Genomic DNA, 27,878 nt, shown 5'->3' with positions numbered 1-27,878 from the left:
AAGTGGCGGCGGCCAGATGTCCTGCTTGCAATCGTCTATAGCCATAAGAAGGTGAATCTGTACTTTCATTCAAAGCTACGTCGTGCCTGTAGTCATTGAGCAATAATACCCTGTGGTGTGTCCGAGAACAGGGGGATTTATCCCCCACATGTCATAAATGGGTCTCCAATTTGCAAGACGCAAGGCCATGATTTTATTTCGGCCTTGAAGAATGCCACCTCTGTTTTCAGACTTAAGCGAATGAAAGATCGGGAGGTTAGTTAACTTCTTTGCACAGCGATGGGGCTCTCATCCTATTGCAGGGGGAATCCGATCATCTTTGACTAGCGATGCGCGATGAATTCAAGCACTCCGGCGTCAATTTGACATTACAGTGTTATGTCGTCCTTGACTGATTACGTATGATTAAAAAATCAAAATTGTCGATATAAAAAAAAAAAAAAAAAAAAAACTTTTTTTGTCCCTGTGCAGGCGAACCCGTTCACTAAATGCCCCGAGCCCGGTGTACCAGTTTGGACCATGCGGCCGCATCCTCAAGAACTCTGCCATGGTCATGTGAGTACAAAAAAAAAATAGTTCAAAAATTATAACTGATTATAAGATGGTGAACATAATGCATTTGAACAGATAAAATATGCACCACAAATTTTGTTGTGGCGGCATAGTCCTCAGATTTCTATACCCCAAACAAGCAACACTTAGCCTCGCGGAATTACACATCTCGCTCATAAACAAGAACGCACTGTTCAACCATTTAACTTTGTTATGCATAAGAAATATAGACCTATCAATAATGGCGTAATCGACCAGGCCCCTGTCGATCACGTTTGTAAGCAACTTAGTGTTGCGTTGCTTTGTATGCATGTTTATGACTCGAACGTGCATGCACACAGCCGTGCGAAACCGATATATTCTTTTGACAAATTCGCTATGCTTGTTTGGAAGATAACTGATTCCCCTTGTCCGATTATCGAGACTAGCGGTTGCTTTGTAGAAAGCTTTAGTTGTATGTATATATATTTTTTCATCGTCGTGCTTTACTTTACAGAGAGACGTAAACAAAGATAAACTTCCAGAAAACGCCAAGTTTGTTTATACAGAGAATCTGCTTATTCATTCAAGAGCTCCACTACTCGGGAATTCAAAACGGTGCAGCTCCCTTCCCCTTTACTCCCTCCTCCCCTCCCCCCCCCCCCCCCCCCCCCCAACCCACACACACACACACGAGGAAAAGAAAATGACAAATTTTATGGAGCGAATATGCCGCTAACAAACTACGAATTTCGCTCGACGTTCGCTCTGCAAAGCGAACGTGCCGCTGGGCGAGATTCACCAATTGTTATCCAGATATTCGCTCCATGAAGCTCACACCTTCAACCACAAAAAATAATGAGGCTCTATTTCTTTTTCTTGAAATTTCTAGAACTTGGTAAATGACGCTGCGCTCAACAGATGCACTTATCGAACAAATACATACGTTCGTGGATAAACATAGCTCAGTTATAGATGTCAGTAAGTTGCCGAGCCATTGAACATGAAATAAAGCACACCTTATCACGGTACTGTTGTCGTGTCATATAAGTGGCAGCCTAACCTATGAATATTCCACCTAGCCTAGCGCATGCACCCACAGGACTCATCGAGCGACAAATATTATGGTCAATATTCAAATAATTCAACCACTTCCCGTTTCTTTTTCCTTTTATTTTCTTTTGAAGAAAGCTCTTGTTTTCTGCGAAATGTGCGTGCAAGTCAATGTTTCTCTAGGAGGAAACATTGATCGCGTCATTAACCATTCAATATGCGCGGCCAGCGAGCGTGCATGCGGGCCGATCATATAAAAAAGTGGAGTTCCCTGCACGTCTCTAAGCCGGTCTACATTGTCTTCTCTCGACAGCCGCATGCTCCAGGATGAGAATAAACCGTGTGGATGGCTGCCATCGATGTTTCGCCATTTGCAGGACCATCCAGGACCCCGCGGGCCAGCGGTTGACTTGGCACAAGCCCCCTCTAACGGTGCTGGTCATCAAAAAGACCATGGACGCCACCGTGGTGAAGCCCTTCAACGAGCTAGTCCACTGGCTCATCTGGGTACGGTGTCACCCCCCCCCCCCTTTTTTTTTTCGCTATCGACGCATTCTAATTAACAACAGGAGGTGCCGCAACCTCTCTTATTGAGTAACTGGCGAAGAGCAGAAGGCACCCTGCGCTTACATGTGTATGTCGTGTCCTCTTCCTAGGCCCATGTGTCGTTTATTGGTAACCCTTCATAGCGCAATTCAGTCAAAGAACAAATGCACCCTATTATGGCAATAATGTGATTCCCCTTTCACGACGTCTCACATATAAAAGGTCTGCTTACTTTTTTCCTATTTTTTAACTCTCTTGAATTTTATTTTCACAAAAGGCAAGAGAGAGAATGAACGGGGGCAGGAATTTTCGGTGATCAAGTTGCACCGTTTGACTTTTTTGACCCATAGATAGTGCGCAGAAGGCATGTGTGATAGAAAGGTCGCTAAGAAAAATGAGTATTGTGCTGGTGGCGGTAAGGGTAATAAAAAAAATGGAAAACAAGCAGGGCAAGGGACGGCACGTGTGCCCCTTTAATATAAAAAAAGACATCCATCTTTCTTTCTTTTTTTTTTAGGTACGTACATGCGTCATTTGTTCCTTCTTGATCACTTTTTCTTAGTACACTCGGCGAAAGTCAACCTGTTTTCTCATCATTTGCTAATTGTCAACAGGTTAAAAACATGGTCGTGTTCGTGGAGGACGCCATCCTGGAAGACCCTTTCCTCAAAAACAACAAGGCCTTCCTCGAGGTCAAAGAGAAGCTATGCACTTTCACCGAAGGTATCTTCAGCTGTCGTTTCTTGGACATGCCCTCTTGTGCTTTTTTTTTTTTTTTTATGAGGTGTGACATAGCTTATCCTTCTTTTTATTCTGTCAGGCAGAGATGAGCTCACAGACAGAATAGACTTCATCATATGTCTGGGCGGAGATGGAACTCTACTTTATGCTTCTTCACTCTTTCAGGTAAGAATGTAGCTTCTTTTTTTCGGTGTTTTGTGGTTCACACTCTTTCGAAACGACGTTGGCGTTATTCGATCACAGCGTCAGCTATATAACATTAGAAATGAGATACGACCTTGTCGTCAAAATTTGTCAACTTTAGCATGCAGATGGACCTTCAATTTTGTTGCCAACTGCGTCAAAGATCATCGGGTATTTTAACTTTACCCTCATTTATTCACTGAGACGTCAGGTGACAGACCCAAACTTGAACTAGATCAGAATGTCATCGCAGAGTGAAACCGCTGCGAAAGATCACTTTTTAATATACGGTATGCAATGTTTTATAACGTATTAAAGCGGGCAGACATCATGCCGGACCGTTGATTGTCTTAACACAAGGAAATAGAAACAAAACCCCAGTTTTCACAGTTTCACCAACAGATCAGCTAACTCATGCTGACAGCAAAGCCATAAGGGCATATCGGTGCGTGGAATAAGTCAATTCTCACGGGCAAGGTCGGAAGAAACAAATCGTATTTTTCGCCCACAATGTGCGAAGAAACGAAATCGATCGCTATAGCACGATCGAGCGCAATGCGGGAGGAACGGTGCCGTCACGGACCCGAGGACGGAGGTGCGACGTGGTTCATTCTCATATCCGTCGTGGTTGGCGTCGTAGATGCCACTGACGGCCGCCACTAGTGTTCGGTGATCCGTGAAGTGGATAAGTGCGGTGGAAGTTTTTACAACCATGCATCCAACATTACGCGTTGCAACTGGGTACTACCAAAGTGGGATTTCACATAACGCGAGTAATGTTTGAAAACAAGTTTTCAGGCAGACGACAGGGGAGACTCTTCTTTCGTATATAGCGCCGTCACTGGCGGGATGCCGGGGCGGCCCGACGGGAAAGCCCACTTTCCATGCCTCGCGCCAAAAGCGGAGAGGAGGGTTTTTCCTTAGCGGCGGCGACTGGAGAGACGAGGTCGAAATCTCCGCAAAGTGTCGCCCGTAAAGCTATCGCTTTAAAATGCACTATACTATAACTTTTTGACGTGATGAGGAGTTCTTGGGGATTGCGAGTAGGGTGGAATTTTTTTTTAAACTTTAAAAACTAGAAAACCAAAAACTAAAAACCAGAAAAAGTGTTTTTTTTTTTCTGGAAATTTTGGAAACGTTTGAGGGCTTGTCACAGAAAGAATAATCCAGCAATATTTTGAGAGATACCGACATACATATATTGACAACGGCAAAGTTTTTCGCCAATTTTTGAGATTGTACTGTTACATTATATAATTATATTACATTTGATTGTTTATAGAGCTTTGTCAATTTATCAAATTCTTGACTACGCATCTGGCAATAGCAACACACGTGCACTCATCAAGCTAAATACTGAATTGAGATTATTTTTGCGGTTAACTTGCAGCCACCGTTCGTCAATTATGATGTTATGTTACACAAAAACATGTACATATGGTGGTGCAGTAGTGGAGGCTCGGTTGCGTGTTAAATACAAGTTCTATGGTTTCCGTTGACTAAGGGCGTGACACTCTATTAACCGGAAAATATGCGATAGATGACATAAAAATTGGCTTCTTCACATGCATGCACACACTACACGAATAAACCTCAGGGCACACTAAGTGATCACTCCTCTGTCCTAAATTTTTAAAACTTTATTCTTATATATTTTTAACATTTATAGCCCTACTTCTGCACAATTCACACTTAACAGCAGAACAGTGCTCATTTAGCGTACGATTTTAGGGCAATGCAAACAGTTTGACGACGGCTAGAGGCAGCATTCGACCAGAAGCGCGGTTCCTCCCATTTTCTCCTTTGCTTCGTCCCCGCGCCGTTTTCTTTTATTTTTATGGACTAACAAATCTAATATGGTATAGTGTTTAATCCTCCGCCTGGACTTCGACGAAATGACGTGCGATGGGATCATTTTTCGTTTTGCCGTAGTGATTAATGTCAATTTTACCGTATGTTGCAGAAATGTGTTTAATGGGCTTCTTGATGATAGAAATAAATTAGGTCTCGGCTCTTGTCCGGGGTTTTCTTTTTTGCAACTGGGGATTCGTAGGTCGGCACTTTGTCTCATAGCGGCCGAGACTGTGATATGCTTTGATTTTCATCCAGAAGCTTGGCGAACGTCTCCTTATAAACTATTTCTGTCCATGCTGCAGCAAAGCGTTCCTCCAGTCATGGCGTTTCACATGGGCTCACTGGGATTCCTAACGCCGTTCGAGTTTGAAAACTTCCAGGAGAAGGTCACCAACGTCCTCGAAGGTACGTTTCCTCTCTCTCTCTTTCTTACTTTCTCAAGTTGGCCTAACATGGAAACTTTGATCAGTTTAACGTGCAACTAGAACGGCTTGAAAACAAAAAAAGGTAAACAAAAGAAGAGAAACATTTCCATCTTCGTGTAGATGTGCAAATGTTCACGTGTGCACACGCAATCACCCTGTTGATTCGCATATTTTGTTCCGTCTCTTAGCGCACACGTGCTCCACGTTTGAGTATGGTCACGGACAGAATGAGAACGACAGGGAATCTTTCTAGAAATATTACTATAGTCCGTTTTTCAACTTAAGAAGGTATTGCGAGGGAAAGCAAGGCCGGGGAGGAGGAAGCAGACGGAGCGTTGGAGAGAGGAGGAGGCTTCCCCCTCTTTTTTCCAGCGTTCCGTCTGCTTCCTCCTCCTCGGCCTTGCTTTCCCTCGCAACGGACTATAGAATCAGGTGCATGTGTATTTTTAGAGCGCAGCTCTTAGGGGCCCGTTCCCGGCTTGAGCGGCGTCGGCGTCGCCGTTGGCGTCGCCGTCGGCGTAACCAAGGTCACCCCAAGGTCACGCGACCCCCCCAAGGGCATCCCAAGGTCACGTGGTCTCCAAGGTCACCCCAAGGTCACGTGACCCCAGAGGTCACGTGACCCCTCCCCCAGGGTCACGTGACCCCCAAGGTCACGTGACCCCCCCCCCCCCCGAGGTCACGTGACCACCCCCCCAGGGTCACGTGACCCCTTCGCCGAGGTCACGTGACCTCCCCGATGACGTCATCGTCACTGATGACGTCACCGGCATCCACATCGTCATCATCACTGATGACGTCATCAGTGACGTCACTGATGACCTCACCGGCATCCGCATCGTCATCGTCATCATCACTGATGATGTCATCAGTTACGTCACTGATGACGTCATCGGCATCCGCATCGTCATCATCGCGGATTACGTCATCAGTGACGCCACTGATGACGTCATCGACATCCGCATCGTCATCGTCATCATCGCTGACGACGTCATCGGAGTCCGCATCGTCATCGTCACTGATGACGTCATCACTGACGTCACTGATGACCTCACCGGCATCCGCATCGTCATCGTCATCATCACTGATGACGTCATCAGTGACGTCACTGATGACGTCACCGGCATCCGCATCGTCATCATCGCGGATGACGTCATCAGTGACGTCACTGATGACATCATCGGCATCGTCACGTGACCCCCAAGGTCACGTGACCCCCAAGGTCACGTGAACCCCCCAGGTCACTTCACCCCCAGTACCCTTCCCTCCTCCTCCTCAAGAGCTGCGCTCTAATTCGGTGTTACAGGGAGTTGTAAACGGCTTTCACTTTTTTTTTACCCTCGATTTGTTAGTTAACTACTGCGACGTAATATCGGGTAAGCAATACTGACTGTCTTCCTTCCCTTCCTGCATTTCTTCTTTCTTTCGAATCAATCTACACAACGGCTAACTGCATCGCTTATCACTGACGCAGATTGGTTTGACCGAACATCTTAACGTTTAAAATGCTATGTATATTCTGTAACCTCGGACTCGTCTTTTAAATTCCTTGGCGAAAGCAAGCAGCTCTTCGTAAATTTACTTTGCAGGAGGTTTGGGTAGCTGGTATCACTAGAAAATTATAAGAAGTCTTTCTTAAGTGAAAATAAATATTCACTTGCCAGTGCGTAATTTCGTACAAAACGCAATGACCTCGTTTTTTTTTCTCTCAACATACGCTGTACGTTCGTTCATGCACGTGCACCTATAGCGTGCGATTTTCGTAGAAGTGACTTTCCGCTTGTCTCTGTGATTTGTGGATGATAATAATTCAATTCAAACGATTATTAAGAGCAGTCACTTCGGGCTTTGAAAATGTTAAGTCTTGGTAGTACCGAAATTAATTTTGTATCAGTGATCTGTTTAAAATGTGCCTCCGGGACATGCATGCCTTGACTGCGCGAGTTAAACCTCTTGCACTGTAAAAACTACTTTATTTTACCCTAAAAGTTATAAAAATTGTGTTCTGGATACTTACACCCATCGCTGCACCCTTTAAAATCGCCAAATAGTGTGCGACTTTATGGAATACCCTTCATTCTTGAAGGACGTGAAAAAGGTGTAGAACGAAATGTTGTAGTTGCTGTGTGGGGAAGCTTTAGCGAAGGTCGTTTTAGCGGCTACATCAAAAAATAATTGTCCGCAGCAATGCTCCATACTATGATATACATTCCTTGACCTACGAGACATTACACTTTCTTTTGCAATACTGACGAGAACAAAGTAGCCTACGAATTAAGGTCGTGTGATTTTCATCAGTGATTCGTTGTCTCTGTGCAACTGGGTCCTGTGATTTCCTCATGCGTGATTCGTTATATCTGTATATCTATAAGGCTGCAAATCCCTCGCCAAGTCAGACACTTTGACTTTTTGTCCCAGCAGCCTACATAATTGTGCGATTTGAACACAATCTCGATTGATTGATTTATCGGCTTTTCGATGAAAATGTGACAACTGTTTATTGTGTGTATTGCTTGTGAACTTCTTGCTTGCAAAAAATATCCCTAAAATGCTGCTAAGATCAGCACCATACTTTAGAGTGTTCGCCGGCAGCCTAAGGGTGTTGGAAGAGAGCACCCTTGGGATGCTAGCCCTGGGACAGTTGTTTTACACTCTAAAGGTATAAAACGTGTCGTTTCTGCCCAGGTCATGCGGCCCTCACACTGCGAAGTCGGCTAAGATGCACCATCTACCGTAGCGAGAACGATTCGAACGATAATAATCTCTGCAACAATTCTTCCTGTCTGGTATGTATACAAAGTCTTACGAGTTACAAACCTCTATGATGTCTGTGCTCGCAAATCAGATCATTTGTATGCGTCACAGGAAAGACAAATCTATGCACTTAAATTAATGCAGACATTTTTGGAGCGCGAACTATACCTCTATCTTAAAAAGAAGAAAAACAGCAATTGCTATTGTAATTTACGCAAAAAAAGAAAAATAGCGAATTGCTTACGTTGCGAAGCGGGCACTCTGCGCAAAGCTATTCTTTTTTCACAAGTCGCTTGATTATATTCTCTTTCTTTCTTTAGAGCCGATTCTCTGGGCGTAATCAGCTGCAAGTACGTCATGATCATGACTTTGCATCTGTGCGTTTGTGTCGTTCCATAGCTTGCTATGTGAAACTCTACTGTCCATGTTTTTGTATGTAACGCAAATCATAAAACCACACCGAATGAAAAGATATACGAAACTCGCGATAAGGATGAAAAAGAAAAAAAGAAAGAAAAAGAAGTTCCCCTAACAACCTTAGACTGAGTTAATCTTGTCTCTAAAACAGATTTCAGAAGAATGTCCTAGCCGACGCGTTGGGCTTGAGCTATCATCCGATACTTTCTTTTCCATGTTTGTCTATTCACCTTTTTACTTTTAGTGTGGTTGGATTGCAATGGCTTTGTTACCACCGAAAGAAAAAGATATACAAAAACCATGTCGTTTCTTTACTCCCTGGTCTAGGCGCCCTCGTTTTCCGTAGAGCCGCGTCAGATTTCTCTGCTAACCGAGCGTCCGAACTCCACGGACGCTATGTCATGTCAACGAGTAGAAATCCACCACTTTCAGAAGTGACGGTTTGAGAGCTATCGTTAGAGACACCTGCTGCCATTAAAGACAGACGACCAGTTCGCGCTTTCCACTTTTTTCCCTCCCCCTCCTCTCCCCCCTTCTACCCTGTCCACCGTTGCCTGTTTCCTCCTCCCCCAGGGTGAGGAAGATCGTCTGCCTTGTAGAATATTGTGTCTGGTAGTCGGCCTTTAAGCGAGCGATTTTATGGGGCCATGTCTTCGAATGAAATGCTCGCGTTTGCTCGTACCGCGATGCTCATATCAAAACCTTCCGAACTAGTGATTTCTCAAAACTGCGGATTACGAAGCATTCGCCAGGCAAGCAGTTAAACTATAATAGAGTACCTGCCTGACTTTTCGGCACGGCAACGGCAGAGAGTCCTTATCCCTAGCATGCGTCTACACGTTGACAAAGTGCGCACAATAAGCTCCGAAGGTGACGTCGTGCAAATATTGGTATTAAAGATGCATGTGGACCTTCACCCGGGATTTGAGACGTGTGCGCAGTTTGGATATGTCATATACCACAGAAATTCCTTGCATGTGCAAGTCTTGTTACGTCCCTAGAGCTTATGTCCTGGTCTTTCAATTGGCAAAATTTTCAGGTCCTGATTCCCAAAAGCTTCGGAGTGTGACTTTTTTTTCTCTTTGACTGTTTGCTCACTGCAGGTGCTCAACGAGGTCGTGGTTGACCGAGGGCCATCGCCGTATTTATCGAACATTGACCTGTACTTGGACGGAAAACTTATCACCACTGTACAAGGCGACGGTGAGCGATCGCTCTTCCCCATCACCTCTCATGAAAGCGTTGGAGTTGATTCAGCCGTAAATACACGAACGGCTTTCGCGCGATAGGACTAAATATTTGCCGAAGTCGTGTAGGCTTTTTTGTTTGTTTCTTTATTACTTTCCAAAAGACCTTGCGAAAAATCTTATTTTCTTTTTGTTTAGCTCAGGGAAAATTTTAATTATAACTCAGCAATATACATTTTCAGAGTTCACGGAGTAAAATGCCCATAAATGCATGCCGAGTATTATTTCAAGGTATCGGTGTAAGAGGAACAAAGATCACCAATCACCCCAATTTTTGAGAGCGCAGCTCTTGGGTGCCCGTTTCCGGGTTACGCGGCTTCGGCGTCGGCGTAAGCGTGCTCAATTTAGCGGAAAAATTGACGTCACGTGACCTCAACAACGATTCAATTCCCCACCAAATTTAGCGGGAAAAATGACGTCACATGAATTGGTGTCACGTCACCTATGAACCAATTAGGTTTCTCCGCTAGATTTAGCGGGAAAATTAACGTCACGTAACCTCAACGTCCATTCGATTTCCCACTATATTTAGCGTGAAAGTTGAGGAGGGGAGGGTATGGAGGAGGAGGAGGGAAGCAGGAGTAGGAGAGAGGAGGAGGATGGAAGGAGGAGGGGAGAGGAGGATGAATAGTATGGGAGGAGGAGGAGGAGGGCATACCGTCCCCTCCGTACCCTCTTCCTCAAGAGCTGCGCTCTAATTTCGCATTACAGTTTTGTAAACGTCTTTCATTTTTTTTTTCTATTTTGGCATGTTCCGCTCAAATGCTCTAGAGTTTATATTATTGATATCATGGCTAAACACATATGCGTATACGTATATGCTAAGCTTCGGTTAATGCGAGCATTAAATCTTACGGCTTTTTATAGTGATCCGAATGTGCGCTTTGCTCAAGACTGACTTCTAATATTTCATCTTGTCATTATCAAGGAGCAAACAGTCCTATCTATTAAAATCAACCTGCATGCTGATTAATGGTGAAGTGCGAAAAAATGTGCTGGGGCAAAAAGGGCTACGGTTTCAGCTAGACCGTGAAGGGACGTGAAAACATGCCGTACCCAACAGAACGGTTGTGTCTACAGGGCTGATCGTGTCCACTCCTACGGGCAGCACGGCGTACGCGGTGGCCGCGGGGGCGTCCATGATCCACCCCAGCGTTCCCGCCATCATGGTGACCCCCATCTGCCCGCACTCGCTCTCCTTCCGATCCATCGTGGTGCCGGCGGGGGTGGAACTCAAGGTGAGCACCGCACGCTCCCTTTCCAATAACGCCCTCGCTCGCTTCGGGGGTGTCCCGCACACTAGCCTGGCAGCCGACGCTAGCTAAAAGTGCATCGTCATAGCACTTGCCGCCTTTGTGCGTTCGCCGTCACCGACTAAACCAAGCACACTTATGCGCAGTGAATGGCCGCAATCCTGTTTTTTTTCTTTTTTTTTAGGAGGGGGGGGGGGGTGTTTGTTTTAGCGGTGATACGCACAAAGGCAAGGAGCGCCGTGATAATGCACTTTTGGCGCCGCTAGATTGGCTCTATGGGTAGGCTGCGATCGAACGTAAAGTGAAACGAATTCGACGGACTAACGCGATGTTTACAGACAAGTCCGGGTTTGCCTAAAGTTCCTATAGAGCTTTCCAAAATCGCCTTCTGCGCACTGCCATCCTTGTCTGCTGGGCTGTGAAACGCCTTCTTAGCATGCGCTGTTGCTCTGCTGACGCTGCGCATACGTCCAGTGACTCAGCATTTTTCGTCCGAGTGATAAGCGATGGAAAGGCCTATAGATGAGAGCTTCCTACAAGCAACGACATTCTTCGAACCGCCGATTGCGTGACGATGCAGGTTTAAGCGAATGGCGGCGCACAGCAGAAGACTGAACCGACCGAATGACGCCGTTTTGTTTCAGCGAAATGCGCTTTGTCACTTGTATTGGTTGTCGTTACTTGCAAAATAAAGATACCTAACGAGGGACTTTCGGTTTGCCCACACCGGGTGTGAGCAGTGCTCGTGAGCAGACGCCAGATTCGCTCCAAGTGTAGCGTGTGCGCATGCGCCGTTCCGACAGCAGCGCCACCGCGGCGGCGTGACGTTTTCGTTCGGCCGGTGGTGTGGCGAGACTGGTCGATTCTTCCGCTACGCCAGCACCGCCAGCGCACCTTGTGCTACGTCATGTCGACGCGGAGCACCGATTGTGCGAGAAGGCTACATCATCTTTCGCTAAACCAGTCAATCAGTATTGGTGAGGGGTGCATAGATGAATATATAGCTCTGGCTGGGGGGGACTCCTTGAATCGGGCAATGTCTTACGGCCCCTCGCCAGTTTTTTTTTTTTTTTTTTTTTTTTTTTGTAACTTGCACACTTAATGTACAAAGACGTCACCCATGAGTTCTCTGTCGTTTTTGACCCGATTATATGTCTTGCTTTTTTTCTCATCGTAGATCATGGTTTCACCCGAAGCACGAAGCTCAGTCTGGGCATCTTTCGACGGTCGCCTACGCCAGGAACTTCACCATGGAGAATGGTACGTTGACAAAGGGTTCAGTCGTGGAGTATGGTGAGGAAGGATTTAGGCATAGAAAAATGAAAGGAATGACAGCTTCAGTCGAGCACTGCCTTATCGAATTAGTTTCTTTTTCTGATTATACTACCGAAGAATTCCAGGAACTGGTAATGTAACATGACAATTTGAATAGGAAGCTCATGCCTCACTTTTGTTTTCCCCCGGTAAGGTCTGGTAAAGTACAGAACTTTAGTACGGATTATAACAACATCTGGTACGGTGGAATGGTTCAAAATGCAGATCTGGGATCTTAAAGGAAAAACGTATTCAATTTACAAAAAAAAAAAAAAAAAAGAAATCACACGGTCTCTTATGCTATCCCTTAGACGACTTGAAGACGAAAGCCCAGGCGCCATTGTAAACGTGATAGCGAGCCTCCGAAGGCAGCGCCCTCTCTGACGACGCACTTTTGGCGCCGTTTCATTGGCTCACTCGGATCGTGGCGTCGGCTGTGGTCCCGGTAATAGCGAACCTCCGAAGACAGCGCCCTCTCTGACGACGCACTTTTGGCGCCGTTTCATTGGTACCTTTCCTGTCGCCGACGTGTTTTTGCTCGAGGACTTTGAAGGTCGACTGAACGATGCGACATTATAAGGCTTTCGCCTTAATAATAAATTTCTTCCTCAAAACAAACACTGGCACTTCAAGATTTGAAATACTTATTTCCTTTTGTTCAAACCAAAACATAACCAAAGTTGTGTGTGTGTGTGTGTGTGTGTTTGTTTGTGTGTGTGCATCAGGTGCATCACGAAGTAGTGATCACGCGAACGCACTGTTTAGCGATACTCATCCAGTTCGAAACGGCCAGGGGCAGGCAGGTGGTTGAGGCTCAGAAAAACCTTGAAGCGGTCTGGCAAACTGCCTCCGTACCTCTTGCACGCTGGTAGTAATCCGATCGAACGCTGTCCGAGTGACGCTGGCATATAGCAAGTTTAGTTTGTACATGATGCAAAATCCTGAGACTGGGAATGAAATTTCAAAGAGAAAGTGTAAGAAGACAGAAAAAAAAAATGGGACAGGACAACGCCTCAAACTCAGCTCTGGGAATGAAATATTAAAGAAAAAGTGTAAGAAGAAAGAAAAAGGGGGACAGGACAACGTCTCAAACTCAGCTCAGGACAACGTTTCAAACTCAACTCAGCTGAAAATGCAGCTCAGGACAACGTCTCAAACTCAACTCAGCTGGGATTGAGACGTTTTCCTGTCCCCTTTTTTCTTCTTACACTATTTCTTGCGAATTGCATTCCCAGTCTAGGGATTTTGCATCATGATCAACATACACCAGCTCGCCTGCACCTTGACAATTTTTTAGTTTGTAATTGCTTTGGAGGTTTATTTTCCGGGACGGAAGAAACGCCGAGTAAAAAGCACAGAAGCTGACACAACTTGAGGTCGAGGAGCGTTCTACCATACCAGTAGCGTCGGAAGAGGAAAAGCGGGGGGGGGGGGGGGGGGGGGAGGAGGAGGAGGAGGAGGAGGAGGAAGGGGAGAGAAGGCTCCAGTCTCCCCCCCCCCCCCCCCCCCCCCCCCCAGATATTTCGGACTGTTAAAGAAAACAATATGGGGAAAGACGGCATGGTCGAGCCTATTTTAGTAGCTATGAAGAGCGACATAGCTACTGTCGCTCTTCACTGCATAAAAGATCGCGTAGATGAGAAACACGTTGTCAGAAGGCGCTACTCGTCACATGCTCGGTGGTTCGGGCGTTCAAAGCTATGTCTTTTCGACTTAAAGAACTGTACCATTGGTAAAAAATAATAAATAAATAAACATAACAATAAATGCAAAAATAAAAAAGCTGGAGAGAAAAAAAAAAACTATCAAGAACCCGCCGGAAGTGTTGTCTTCTTGCATATTGAGAGGCCCAGAACTACGAAACAAGTTTCTCCTACCAAAATGTGTACAGGCTAAAAGATACACGTCCCAGGAACGTTAACTAAGAAAAAAAAATTTTATGACGCGCTGATTTTGAACAATTTTAGAAATCTACCCCCGTGAGTTAATTTATTCCTCAACGTGAAAAAAACAATAAATACATTATTTTGTATTCTGCAGATGGTAATGATGTGTACTGTGTGTGGTGTTAATTTTAATGTGATACCTCAAACAATTTAGACGAAAAAAATTACCAAGTTTAGGGCATAATTGCCTGTAGATACATGTTTGGATATTTCTTTGAAACTCGTCTTGAACAACAATAATCGTATCTTAAGACGACACTTACCTAGGCTATACATAGATCATTCTTAAAAAGTTTAACATCTCTACCATAAATCGCGACTCCATCTAACTATAGACCTTTTCATTTTAGTAGTTGCCTCACCGGCGGATAGAGGGCGCTGATGCACTCGGCGCCATTAGGTTGTTTCAATTTGGTTGGTTTCGGTTTGAACGTGCACGCATTTATGTGGCTGTTTTACGTGGTTTTTGCTTAATTTAGGGATACAAATATTTTCCTTGTAGCACACAACCAATGGAACAGTGACACTGACCCACCGTGAGGACTGCAAGGCGTTTTTGAGCCTAAATCGCGGGGTTTTTTTACGAACTCCTTTGATGTAGCTCATTATGGTTGGTTGCGAAACACCAGGCTAATGCACAGGGAAGATTACCATCGTCTACGGCCGTACCCGATGACACCAGTTTCCAGAAAAACAAACTAATGAAGAAACTAACACGTGAATGCAAAGAAGCATATCGACAGCTTGATTGGCAATGTGCTGAATCGGGCAGAACAGATGAACTCGCGAGTTTAGTACTCACTGTTTGGTTTTCGTGAGCACCCAACCTTTAGTGAGCTTCGCGGACTATAAACGTATAGTGTAATTGCGCAGATAATTTATATAAACAAGTAGTATCGTCTCGGACTCCTTTTTTTTTTTTTTTTACTTCAGTACTCGAGGAAATTTTAACATGCAGACTACGAAATTTCCTAAATTATCAAACGTCCTTAAGTACTCATAAGCAGCATTTCGTGATATTAGCCCTAGGAAATAAAATATTCTTATATAAACATTTGCTTACTCAAGATATGATTTAAGTGACCGGCCCGTCAAACTAAATCTGCAATTGGTCAAATAAAATTAAAGGGTGCAGGAGAAATACCTCGGAAAGTTTGGCTGAATTCTAGCGCTAGGCACCACCACGGACCTGTGTGAACAAATATTCATTTGTTTGAACAGATTCGCTTTGCAAATTTCTGCGTCGCCAGCCATCAAAAGTAACCTCTATCCGCAATCGACAGCCCTGGACTCGAGTGATTGTTATGCAGAACGGTTTTTTTCCCCGGCCTCAAATGTTGCAAACCCCAGATACTGGCAAATGATAAAACAGCGTACAAAAAAAAAAAAAAGCGTTGTTATTATTGCGCATGCGCTGAACCAAATTCGCGTTTGGATTTCGAAATAGATACGACGTTATTTCTTTGTGCACGCGATTCTGAAACTCGCCACTGTTAAGTTGTCTGTGGCAGTTGCGCGGGAAGTCCCAACCTTTGTGTTAAAATAAATTAAGTAAATTGATCTGACATTTTGGACAAAACCCCGAGACTAGGGAGTTTTGTCCAAAATGTTAAACCTTCACCAGCTTGTTTGCGCCCTAACTTTTTGTTCGTAAATTGATCTGGTTATCTAAAGATAATCAATAAATCACTTAAATGACTGTCGAAATGCGAGCGACCATTGTATACAATTTACTAAACTTCATAAGTAAACCGACCAACCGAATGCTTATTTTTTACACTGCAAAAAAAGATTGAGAACCTCATGCACATGTAGGTGTGATATTATGAACAAACAAATCGCCTGAAGTTAAAATACCATTATTTCTAGCCTCAGATAAAATAAAAGTTAAACGTTCGTTGTCTATTTCCTCCACGAGTTTCGTCAAAAAATAGTCAACATAAACTGTTTTAGATATATTATGCATAAAAAGGATATTTTCATTAAATACAGATAGACTCCTTGCGCTGACTATTCTTGACGCCTTCTGATGCTAAACGCGCGATATAAATATAGGCGCTTCTTATGTTCCGCCTCCATTAGTAAACAAACCTCAGTTGCCACAAGGACTTTTGTACCCTCGTGATGTCTTGGTCCTCGAGTACACGTATCGGGCGACAGCCTCCGAAGTAAGGCAACAAAGCGCGATGAAACGCGGCGAAAAACACAAATAGAACGCATCCACCCACCAAGGCGCGGAGGGGGGAGCGGAACAACAAGTTGAAGCAACCTAATGGCTGCCGCGCCACGTGATTCCAAGATGGCAGCGCCCATGCGAGGGAGGATGAAATCAAGGAGGTTAGAAGTACTAGGAGGGGGCACGTTGCAATATTGGTGAAGCCTAGTCATAAAAAGTTTAAACGATTTTGTGCCCAGCGTGACCGCAGATCTGTCTGGCGACTGGTGCGCGTGACATGTCACGTGTGAGATGGATGGTTGATTGTAGAAAGACTCTTTGTAGGCTTGCGCGCGCTCCGTCCGGTAGGTTTTATCACATCAAAGGCTAGACTGTGGTGTCTTCTAGTACCCCATAGCAAGACGAAGGCTAGCTACGGTCACGTGATGTGGTCACGTTGGCATGGTAAGTGAGGAGAGTAAGGAGGAAAATGAGAAAGAGGCGAGGCGTCAAGGGAGCATGGCTTGTGGAGGCTACGCGGCCGACGTCATGCCCTCTCCTACCCTTCTATTCTCCATGGATGAAATGGTCTATAGGTGGCGCCACTCATTTTTCAAAATGGCGGTTATAGTGAGGGTCCACTGATCTCAATGACAATTGCTGGATCGCGCTTGCCGCTCCCGCAAGTGAAGCCACCGGACTTCACTCGCTTGGGATACGATTTGCCGTTTTTGCTAGCCTTTGCTGCGGTTTTCCAGCGTGCTGTAGACAGGTTTTCTACTCGTTCGTCGTCATTCGCCGAAGAAGTTTTTTGAGACTGTGTATTGTTGAGACTTGCCGTTGTGAACACGTGGAAAATTGTACGAAAGTGCAGTGTCGCAGGAAAAAGGCACAACGCGTCGAAAGGAAGGGCTGGCGGCGTGTTCAAAGCGTCCTTGGCACGCCGAAGTGCCGTGTCTCTGTGCCTTCGCGCGCTTGGATACCGACCAAGAACCGACGCCGTGTGAATGTGTTTAGCGAGTGCAATGTGCGTGAAGCCGTATCAAAAGGTACAACTCGTCGAAAACGTGTCGCCGGTGTCGCGGCGTGATCAAAGCTTCCTTGGCACGCCGAGTGATGCATCTTTGTGCCTTCGCACGCTTGGATACCGGTCAAGAATTGACGCCGCGCCAAAGTTCTGAACGTGTGTCGCGCGTAGATGCCTTTAGATCATTTATATATATCGGCCACGGAGTTCCGGATCGTCCAGCTGTTCCGGTGAGTTGCTATCAATAAAAGGGGGAGATCTGTACGTGTTCTTATGTACTATATTAACCATGGCTATGTCCCAAATCTACTCTAATAGATTCCGTGGGAGCACGAATAGGGCAACGTTGTGGAGCCAGGGGGTTTTCGAAAGCAAAAGTACAAGACGGCGAGAATGAAAATCTTTGAAGCGCGGCCGATATGGTCGTGTGCAATCTGTTGACCAATTACAATTAGGCGAGCCGCGCTCAAACGTCAAGTGCAATTAAGTAGGTTGATAATAAGCCAGCACTGATCAGTGATGAGGAGCTGTTGTGCACTGTATTGTGTAAATCGTCTAAGGACGAAAAAAAGACGTACCTTCCCCCCATCTTCCGTCGCTAGTGGACGCTGGATTAAGCTCGTTCCTAAACCGCGAGGGGAAAAGACCCTGACCCAGAGGCACGAACAGCTTCACGCACATTACACTCGCTAAATACATACACACGGCGTCGGTTCTTGGTCGGTATCCAAGCGTGCGAAGGCACAGAGACACGGCACTTCGGCGTGCCAAGGAAGCTTTGAACACGCCGCCAGCCCTTCCTTTCGACGCGTTGTGCCTTTTTCCTGCGACACTGCACTTTCGTAAAATTTTCCACGTGTTCACAACGGCTAGTCTCAGCAATACACAGAGTCTTCAAAAAACTTCTTCGGCGAATGACGACGAACGAGTAGAAAACGTGTCTACAGCACGCTGGAAAACCGCAGCAAAGGCTAGCAAATACGGCAAATCGTATCCCAAGCGAGTGAAGTCCGGTGGCTTCACTTGCGCTGCAGCGAACAAGCGGGGAAGCGCGATCCAGCAATTGTCATAGAGATCAGTGTGAGGGTCGGAGATGCGTGCCGGGGGGGCTGTTGAGCCTGTCTAGTGTGATGGCCTCACTGAGCGACACAAATTATTTCTGGTAATACGAGGAAGCTAGGGTGTTATGTGCGCAGGTCACCTCTTTATCCTGAGAACAAAAACGGTGTTTAGCGTAACATTTACGCAAGGATGCGCGTTTTAATCCCGGAGCAAAACCAAAACTAACCTCTATTTTGGATTTATTTTTCTTTATATAGATCTTGATATCGGATTCTTAACTCAAGATGTGTCTCTCATCGTAATTATTTAGTTAAAGAAGTTGTTCGCGGAAACTATTTTGTGACATACATGTTCGATCCAGACTGATATTTGTAGTTGTTGTAGTCGTTAAAAAAATCTGTCCTGATATTTGTGCGTTCTCGCTGCCTTTTCTCGCTCAAATAGTTGTCATGGGAAATAATGAACTGCTGGCCTTTTAATGGGTTTTTGGGTGTTTAAATAATTAATTGGTTTAACATTATTCCCAGCACAAGAATAAGAGAATAATTTCAATTTTTACAATATGTCCACAAAACGTATAAATTAATAAACGCTGTTCTCACCGGAACAACACAAAGGCGGTATCCGAGTCAGACAGCTGAAGTGTGTGTGTATTTTATAGCAACGCGTGACGCATAGGGCTTTATATTACATCCAGTGCTTAACTGTTTCTCTATCTTGATAAAGATGTCAGTTTTTCATATGCTAAAAAGAAAAACAAAAAGTTATACATTTCTGGAAAGACTATTATGGTTGAATGGCGTATTTTTGTGATCTTGGCGTTAATTGGGGGCATACGTTGCCTCGATTTGTATTAATATTAATATATTAAAATTCAGATATTTTAATACGTAATTTTTCGAGCTCTAGTATAAGTTGTTGCTTATGATCTAATTTCAAACGCGCGAACAAATATGACAGTCAAAAGTGTGCTAATCATCATCGGTGGCAATTGCCGCATTTTTAATTACCAAGTAATAAAATAAAAAAGTCTAAAATCAATGAAAGCATTTTAGCTAATGTGAAAAATCCATATAAAATTACATTGATTGTGGGTAAAGTATATTTTGCTATCAAAGTCGCGACTTATAACAATGGGCAAAACGTCCAAAGTCGCCGCCAATATAGGAAGCGAGCATGCCGGCCGTGTCGCGGCGGTCGCCTATTGTTCGCCGCGACCTAGCGGTAGACGCCGCAGGAGCATCGGGGAGCAATGGCGACGAACAGCACGGCAGACAGTGTCCCCGTCGTGATTACGAAGGAATTTAAGGCAGTTACGAATTCGGAAAGTTCCTTCGGTAGCCGGTGCCGTCGGCGCAGAATCATCGGGAAGTTATAGCAACGAACACCACAGAGGACAGAGGGCGATTACGAATCCGGAAAACTTCTTCGGTAGCCGGTGCAGAATCATCGGAGGGAAGCAATGGCGATGAGCAGCACAGCGGACAGTGTTCCCGGGGTGATTACGACGGGGTTTAAGGCGGTTACGAATCTAGAAAGCTTCTTCCGTGGTACCAATATAAAGAAGGGAAAACTCCTTCGTGAATCTGGCCGCGTGTACGACGTGAAGGAGGTCCGTTTCGACCGACAAGTGGATGTCACTGAGCGCCGTATCTCCGCTAACAAAATTAAGCGTGCCCGCAAAAAATGTAGTTGGCGTTGAGTGGACCGTGGTAATTATGTACGTTTATTTCTGAATCAGCTTGACAATAACTGGGCGATTTTTTTCGCGCCGTTCGGCGATTCCCACTACTATCTTCCTGTAGGCTGATGGAAACATCCAAGTGTAGGCTTAGGTGGGCGACCGCACTCCGCTTCTCGATTCCGGTGAAGTATTTGCCGCATACTTTAGAGTTTGCCGTCGGTGTCGATGCTGTTCCATCGTCGCTAGAATAGAAAAAAAGTTAATTGTATTATTCGTCAGCAGCTTAAACAAAGCGCGAACAGAAAGGTAAGAAACGCCACTAACCTGTATGGACGCACAAGTCGCACCTGCAGGTAGCGCAGTACTCCGCCTCGTACGGTCGTACGGCTTCGAAGGGACGATGTAGTACTTCGTGCCGTGTGCGATCTTCGACGTACTGTTGCAGCCGACCACGCAGCAATTGTTGCGACTTCCTTGGTGCGGAATAGCCATCTCAGAAATTACGGTAATCCACTACAACGCACAACCAACGCAGCGACTGGCACAAGCTCCCCGACACGATGGACCCGTTTGCCGCTAGGGGCGCCCTGGTCGGGGCTTGAATTAGATGCGCACGGTTCCTATAACCTTCCAAACCCAAATGCCCAAAAGTAAAAAAAACAAAAAAAATAAAGAAAAAAAAAACAACATTCTTTTAATTATTATTATTATTATTTTTTTTTTTTATAACATTTAGTTACTTTCATTTTTACGCTCTGTCGTTTTGCCAATCTCAGCCTTTCCAGTTCGAAGGAACGCTTACCTGCTTGCACGTCTGCTCACTGCAGCACGTTTCGTTGGCATTGGAAGTCGGTGAAACAGCAGTCAGTTTTCGAGCGAACGGAAGCGCTGTGAGTTTACGTTAGCCTTGCGTGTTCCACACTGCGCGTGCGCGGAGTCCAAAATTGCGGTCTTGGATGGCGCATGGCGATGAGGCGCACACACAACGTGGGGCACGCAACTCTAGCACAAACGCACAGCGCTTGCTTCTATAGCGCGATACTTAAACTCTAACAAGGTACAACCCCATACCGGCTTAGCACTACGTTGGGACAATGAAGAGTGTTGTTTGCATTCGGAAATGTCATTTCGCGAACCATGATCGCGAGCAGTTCCGCCGTGCCCGCTGAGCAGGAGAATCGGGGGACCCTCACTAGAGCACTTCCCATTTCCGCCACGGGAGGGCGAGCGTCGAGCTGGAGACGCGAATAGCACGCTTCAAATATGGCACAAACGACAATTGTCAAAAACCCGTCGTCCTACCTCGCTCCTTCGAGAATCTATTTCTTTAAAACCAAGCACGCCAGATGATTGAAATAAACGGCATTGTCTTTCGCAAGGAATGCGGCACCGCATGCAAAAATGCGAAAAAAAAAATTACGAATGTACCTCACTGTTGAATCCAAATGAAACCGCCCGCCGGTCTTTCGAAGTTCGACGAACTTCGACCTTTTACTCTAAAAGTTAGACGAAAAAAGTTCGACGAAAAAAGTTCGACGAACTTCGAACTTTTACCCTAAAAGTTCGAAGTTCATCGAACTTTTGACTTTTCAGGAATCAAAAGTTCGACAATTTTCGATTTCTTTAGATTAATAAGTTCGAAAATTATCGAATTTCTTAACGTACAAAGTTCGAAAATCTTCGAACTTTTTAGTGCAAGAAGGTCGAAAGTTCGAAAATCATCGAATTTTTAGTCTATCAAGATCGAGAGTTCGACAAGCATCGAATTTTGCAGCGTAATAAGGTCGAAATTTCGAAAAGCGTCGAACTTCTTAGTTTAATAAGTTCGAAAATTCGACTTCCGTCAACTTTCTCGATATAAAAAGTTCGAAAATTCGAAACTTTCAAACCTTTCGAACCGCTTGATTCGATCATCGAAACTTCGGTTCGAAAAAAGTTCCCGGCATCCCTAATCCCTATAGAGCGTGTCCCCTAAAAAAATTACGCCGTTTTCTTCATCGCAGAAATAAACTACGCACCACCGAATGCTCATTCTCCGCCCAAATGTAGTGCTAAAGGTCCCAACCAGATGCCAAAGTTTCAGCACTGACTTATCTGATTCAAAAGTTAAACGCGAATTCCTGAAAGTTTCAATGGGAAAATGGGGTCCATTTTTGCCCGTTTTTAGTAACTGGCGCCATAGAGCTCCATGTGTTGGAGAGCTCCGTCGGCTGCCATTTTCCCATTGAAAATTTCAGAAAAACGCACAACTTCTGAATAAGATAACGGTTAGGGCTGAAACAGAGCTCTGGGCTGAAACTTTGGCATCTGGTTGTGACCTCTCGAGCTTCCTTCGAGCGGACAATGAGCGTTGGGCGATGCCTAGTTTATTTTTGTGGAGATATAAACCCTGTAAATTTTCTTTTGTGACACCCTGTACTTTACCCAACCGTGCCTTTCTCATATCAATAAGTGCTAAATGGTTCATGACTGAATAGAAGAGCCAAAGGACAGGAACAAAGTGCCCCTGTCCTTCAGCGCTTCTGTCCAGCCTTTCTCATATCTTGCACCTTTCACCATGTTGTACGTAACTGAGATAAACAGCTCACTAAACGTGGACAAAGAAAAGGCACAAACATGACAACATACAGCTGTGTGCTGTCTTGGCTTGGCTGTATTTTTTCTTTGTGTACATTTACTGAGCTGTGTATTTCCATAATGTGTAACACTAAGAGGATTAGTGTTTCCTGTGGAGAACCGATGTTGTACAGTGGTCTTTAAAACAAGCCTATTTAGTTAGAGCACATTTAAGAGAAAACAAATGCAAACAGACAAGAATTTCCTTAGCTTTTAAGGCTGACCGTTTTTAAAACAATCCAAGAGCAAAGCAGACAATCTCGATGGAGCTTAAAGAGCTTGCATCCTCTCATTGCAGCCTCAAGGTGACCACATCTATCTACCCGGTGCCTTCCATCTGTGACCAAGACCAGATATCGGACTGGTTCGACAGCCTGGCTGAGTGCCTCCACTGGAACATGCGCAAAAAGCAGAGGCAGCTTTCTGAAGCCACCGAGGCTGCAACGGACCCAAATGATGTCAAAGTTGACAAATAGACCTTGTCGGTCGTCGTTGCCCCACCTCTCTTCTCAGCACGCTGTGCTGGGAAACACCACATTCCATGTATTGGCAGTTGTCGCGTCTGTGCCTCTGTACAGCCCAGTACTCAAACAATGTAAAGCAACGAGAGAGAGAGAGAAAGAAAGAAAAAAAAAGACGTCAGTCATCAGAATTAAAACTTTTCTCACAATTATATAAACAACAAGCAGTGGTGTGTCAAGTTTCAAAACTTTATCGAAATGTACAATGTACCAAGCAATGGATAAGAAAAGGGAGTGCCAGAAAATGTACCAAAAAGTGAAGTGCCTATCATTGTTTGATGCATCACTGAGCACAAGCCGACAGTACTTTACTCGAGTATCAGTCAAGGAGCACAAGCATTCTCTTCCCTACTTGGTTCTCGTCAATGCTATGTTGAAGTGCAAACAGCCCTTGAATACAGAATGATTACAATGTTTTCATGCACAGAAAGCAGTCTTAGGAGCATCACATTGATTATCATTGAGGATTACCTTCTCTGCATGATATTTGGATGTACTTCAGTGAGGCATCATCATTAATTGGCGTGGTTACTGTACTCATGGTGGAACATCCAAAATGCAAACACAATTGTATCCATATGCTCGTGAATAATCACGGCATTTGAAATGTGCAGAGCAGAAGTGAAGGCTTTCTGCTCTTCTCTAACAAGATATCTTAAAAAAAAAAAAAAAACCTGCTGTAGTTAATTTCTTTTTCTTTTTCATTATACAAGGTTTAAGTACCTTTTTTTGTACAGCTCCAGTCAGTTTTGCAAATTCTCTTCTGAGCCATTCTCTCTAAAGGTGAATTTAGATAGAAGTGCAAGTGATCCTTGCATGAATATCTGTGTTGAATATGCATGCATCTGCACATTTGTTGCAGTTTTGGCACCTTAAAGATCATACTAGAATCAAATGACATTACTGATTTGAGAGTTTGTCCGGTATGATTGAAGCTCTTGGCAGCATGCACTAATGAACCGTATAGAAACAAATACCATAATGCATTTCTTCTCAGTGAACAAGTTTTAATACAAAAGATATCCCCATTCTGCCTTTGTTGTAAAAAGATATTTGGTAGCGTTGGTGAAATTAAATATTGGAAATAATTATTTGGCAGTCTTTCTTTCTACTATAAGCAGGGGTTTCAAACTCATTTGAGTGTGGGGGGCCAGATAGCCCACCTTCGAAAGTACCAGGGCCAACGAGAGGGAGGAGGTCAACATGTTGGTTTTATGGGACAAAAAATAAACAAACAGCATTGCTGCTTCACGTTGCAAAGCAGCGCCGACTGTCTCAGCGACACCCCTGAGATTTTCTATAGGAGGGAACTTCCGCTTTATTCTGCTTTTTGTAAGCTCACCGTCTTGCAATCTTCAGCTTTATTTTGCATATACCCATTCTGCTTTCACTTTAGGCCCACTCCTGATGTTATAAGATATTAAACACTGCCACAGTACTGTCGGTTTTCAATAGGAGACCAAGCACACGTACCATCCTTGCCCTGTCGTAAAATTTACTTGGCTCAACAGGCAATAGAAAAAATGTCTTCATACGGCAGTTTTTACTTTCCTGACGGTCTTCAGACCATCATTATACGATACCTTAATTACAAAGGTGAAGTCGGACAGCTAGAAGCCTGAGCTTAGAGCTGTATTTTCGGCAGCTGCTCCTGCTGAGCAAGAGTGTGTGCAGCCAAGTTGCCCCTTTGAGCAAAAAGCTCACACTTTTAGCCTAGTAGTGGTATCGCCATCCCAGTTGATTTACAGGAAAAGGGTTTGAGAAGCAAATATTTAGACAAAGCAATACTATGTAAAAAAAACAATAGTGCAAAATGTATGAACAGAACTCTTTTTCGAGCGGAAATGAATCGACGATAATAAAACTTGTGGCGCATTTTGTCGCTACAGGCGTAGGGACGGGGGCTCGCAGCAGCGGGATGCTTGCGGACCGCGTCTCAGAGAGTCGCGGGCCGCACGTTTGAGATCCCTGTACAATAGTGCATTTCTTTTGATGCAACACTATCCATATAGCGTGCAACTGAAAAGCCCAAAGTAGTTCTGAAGACCCATTTGGTATTCGCGACTCCAGCAAAACGGACGCCACCAAGCGGGAAAACCGGGAACCCGCCGGTCCAGGTCGCTCCGCGCCCCTCCGCGTCTCCGGTGGCTTTCGCAGACACGTGTTGTCGGCGCGGTGGCGGACAATGTATATTTGGTCCGAAAATTTCTTAAGTTTGCCTGAGAGTTCATTAGTGTGGTGAAGCCCTCGGTAGATTGTTTCCTTCCATCACGTGTTTGAAAGCCCGTTCGAAGCACACGGTCGCGTGCATGCTTTCGATTTCTTGGATGGGGGGGAATCACGGAAAAACGTTTTGATTTCTTGTCTGTCTCAAACCACATTAAAAGTGACGACTAGTTGGTAACTGATGAGTGGTTGCTTTATAAAGATGTAGAACAGTGGACTGAGGACGACAGACGAGGTATTTCACTGGAGGGAACACCAATGTTGCAGTCAAGTGAATGGGAAGGTTCGATAGCTGCTTTTTTTTAGTTTGGTTGTATTCGGTTAGCTTCAAGTTTGAGCCACCCACGCCGGTCGGTGCGTTGGCTATTCATCTTGGCTGTTTTTCGCCGAAAAAGCCTCTGGGCCACACTGAAAGAGTTTGGCTGATTTCGCAATTACTTGATTCAGGAAAACCTGCTCGCTGCAAATGATGAACAAGGGAAATTATTTGTTTTCAAAATGTGGGGGACGAGTCTCGCAACGTTAGAAGCTGTCACGGCATTTTGATCTATCGCGCCTCCAATATTTATAATATACCCCCATCGAAGCCAGCAGCAATATACGTCTGCATTCCTCAGGTTGACCGGCCACAAAAAATACTCATTTTCTCCGTTCAGGATTCGAAGCAAACTTCAATGCAGAGAGGTTCTGCGTGAATCTCCATTGAAGACTGTTCAGTTTGTCTCCGTGCTGCCGGCTAGAACCATTTGGCTAAGTTTAAGCCTCTCTGTCTGTCAAATATACTTTTGTTCAGCAGTTCGCCTAATAGGTAGTGAACTAAGCTCATATTTCAACCCAAAGAATATACTAATATCGTTTTAGTGGGACCATTGTACATAATATAATACATAACCCGCTCGTCAAAATGACAATTCTCGATTGCTACTAAAACCTGAATTGAAATACGAGTACCAGCTACTTAGTGGGGCGCCAGCGGGTTAACATGCTCTTTGGCTCAAGAAGCGCTTGCTTAATTTTCGTAATTTTCCTGCAGCCTGTGTTGTTGACCGAGCAGACGACTGGAGCTATTTCTTAAAGGCGGATACGCACAAAAGCTTGATTTCGCAGACAGATAAGTCGCATGGTCGAGGCATGCGAGTTTGCTGAAAATTACTCTCGGTGGAACAACTCTGTAGTCATCGCCGCTTTCTTTAGATGGTCAAAACTGATTAGTATATTACCGTCTCTCCGGAGCCCATAGTTTCGGTTTTGAACGAAATCTCCGAAACGAAAGTTTGATATGAAAAGAACAAAAGAACGCCGGGAAAAGAAAACTATGCTTTGCAAGTTTATGTGCACCGGCTACACTTAACCGCCTCAGTTCAAATACCTATAAAATTGGGCATTAAACATAAGAAAATCGGTTAAATAGAACGCGCCACCTGTTCAGGCGGCCCGGCCGAGCCAACGCGACCTGGACTCAGCCGCCATGTTTGTTTGGTGGTGGCGCCCCCTACAGGTCGCTGGAGTCGCGAATTGCTGAAGTACAGAGCACAGCAGTTAGCATGAATAAGCTATTTCCAGTTTTTTTTTTTTTTTTTCTCACAACCAAACGTTTGTACAATTAGAACCATTATTGGGAATGATTATTATAATCTCCAGTGCCTTTAAGGGATGGTGAACCGAAATTTGGATTTCAAAAAACAATGCGGGAGCTGTAGGCGGGACGCCTACAATCCCTACAACACTACTCGTAAGGCGGTATCTCAAATCGAAGGTCAAATTAAAAAAAAAAAAAGGTCGAGATTGAACGAGGCCGACGAGGCGCGTGACGTCAAGATATCTCGTTTCCTCCTCTCTTCGTTTCGCCCCTCAAGGCGGCGAGGCGGAGAATACGCGAGATATTCTTCTCGACTCTTCGTCGAGAAACGAGACGTGAAAATTTATCTGTCAAATGCGCCTCCTTAAAAAAAAGAAAAAACAAAAAGAAAACGGTCATTTGTTTGATATATCGTTGTATGATTGATGTTTCAATGTTTGTAGCATTCTGTTGCACGCTTTTGCCGCCGTGCTTTGTGGAATCAAGATGCGGTTCAGCATCCCAGGGACAACGACATCCCCCAATTTTTTTTTTTTTTTCATTTTTTGCCAGGCGATTTAATATGGTGTCAAAAGATTACCCAATTAATATTTTGCTACAGAGTTGCGTATATTTTGAATGGAGCCAAGAAGCGCAACTGCTCGAAACCAAAACCTACGCGCGGAGGTAGGAGAGTGTGCCGCAAGTCACGTGGTTCCACCCAAACGCGTTTTTTTCCCCTCCTTTTATTTTTTATTATTATCA

The 27,878-nt window shown here is 44.8% G+C and overlaps 1 protein-coding gene across 3 annotated transcripts in view; it reads left to right on the top strand.

Moving 5' to 3' along the window:
* Positions 1 to 24,420, top strand: part of LOC8031338 (NAD kinase) — a 292,525-nt gene extending 268,105 nt beyond the window's left edge. For 2 of the 3 annotated variants that reach the window (XM_042290877.1, XM_042290875.1), the window contains exons 2-12: positions 472 to 555; positions 1,962 to 2,091; positions 2,745 to 2,853; positions 2,951 to 3,036; positions 5,211 to 5,313; positions 8,019 to 8,119; positions 8,408 to 8,437; positions 9,608 to 9,707; positions 10,832 to 10,989; positions 12,182 to 12,264; positions 23,107 to 24,420. In XM_042290877.1, the coding sequence (XP_042146811.1) occupies positions 548 to 555; positions 1,962 to 2,091; positions 2,745 to 2,853; positions 2,951 to 3,036; positions 5,211 to 5,313; positions 8,019 to 8,119; positions 8,408 to 8,437; positions 9,608 to 9,707; positions 10,832 to 10,989; positions 12,182 to 12,264; positions 23,107 to 23,284 (1,086 nt within the window). In that variant the 5' untranslated portion in view covers positions 472 to 547 and the 3' untranslated portion in view covers positions 23,285 to 24,420. The remainder of the gene's footprint in view (positions 1 to 471; positions 556 to 1,961; positions 2,092 to 2,744; positions 2,854 to 2,950; positions 3,037 to 5,210; positions 5,314 to 8,018; positions 8,120 to 8,407; positions 8,438 to 9,607; positions 9,708 to 10,831; positions 10,990 to 12,181; positions 12,265 to 23,106) is intronic. The other variant, XM_042290876.1, reaches the window with a different exon arrangement.
* The last annotated feature ends 3,458 nt before the right edge of the window (positions 24,421 to 27,878 follow it).

Source organism: Ixodes scapularis, unplaced genomic scaffold (genome assembly GCF_016920785.2).
Source record: "Ixodes scapularis isolate PalLabHiFi unplaced genomic scaffold, ASM1692078v2 PGA_scaffold1__304_contigs__length_218370807, whole genome shotgun sequence".
NCBI lineage: Eukaryota > Metazoa > Arthropoda > Arachnida > Ixodida > Ixodidae > Ixodes > Ixodes scapularis.
The sequence above is the reverse complement of the archived record's forward strand: the minus strand, read 5'-3'. Positions and strand labels throughout refer to the sequence as shown.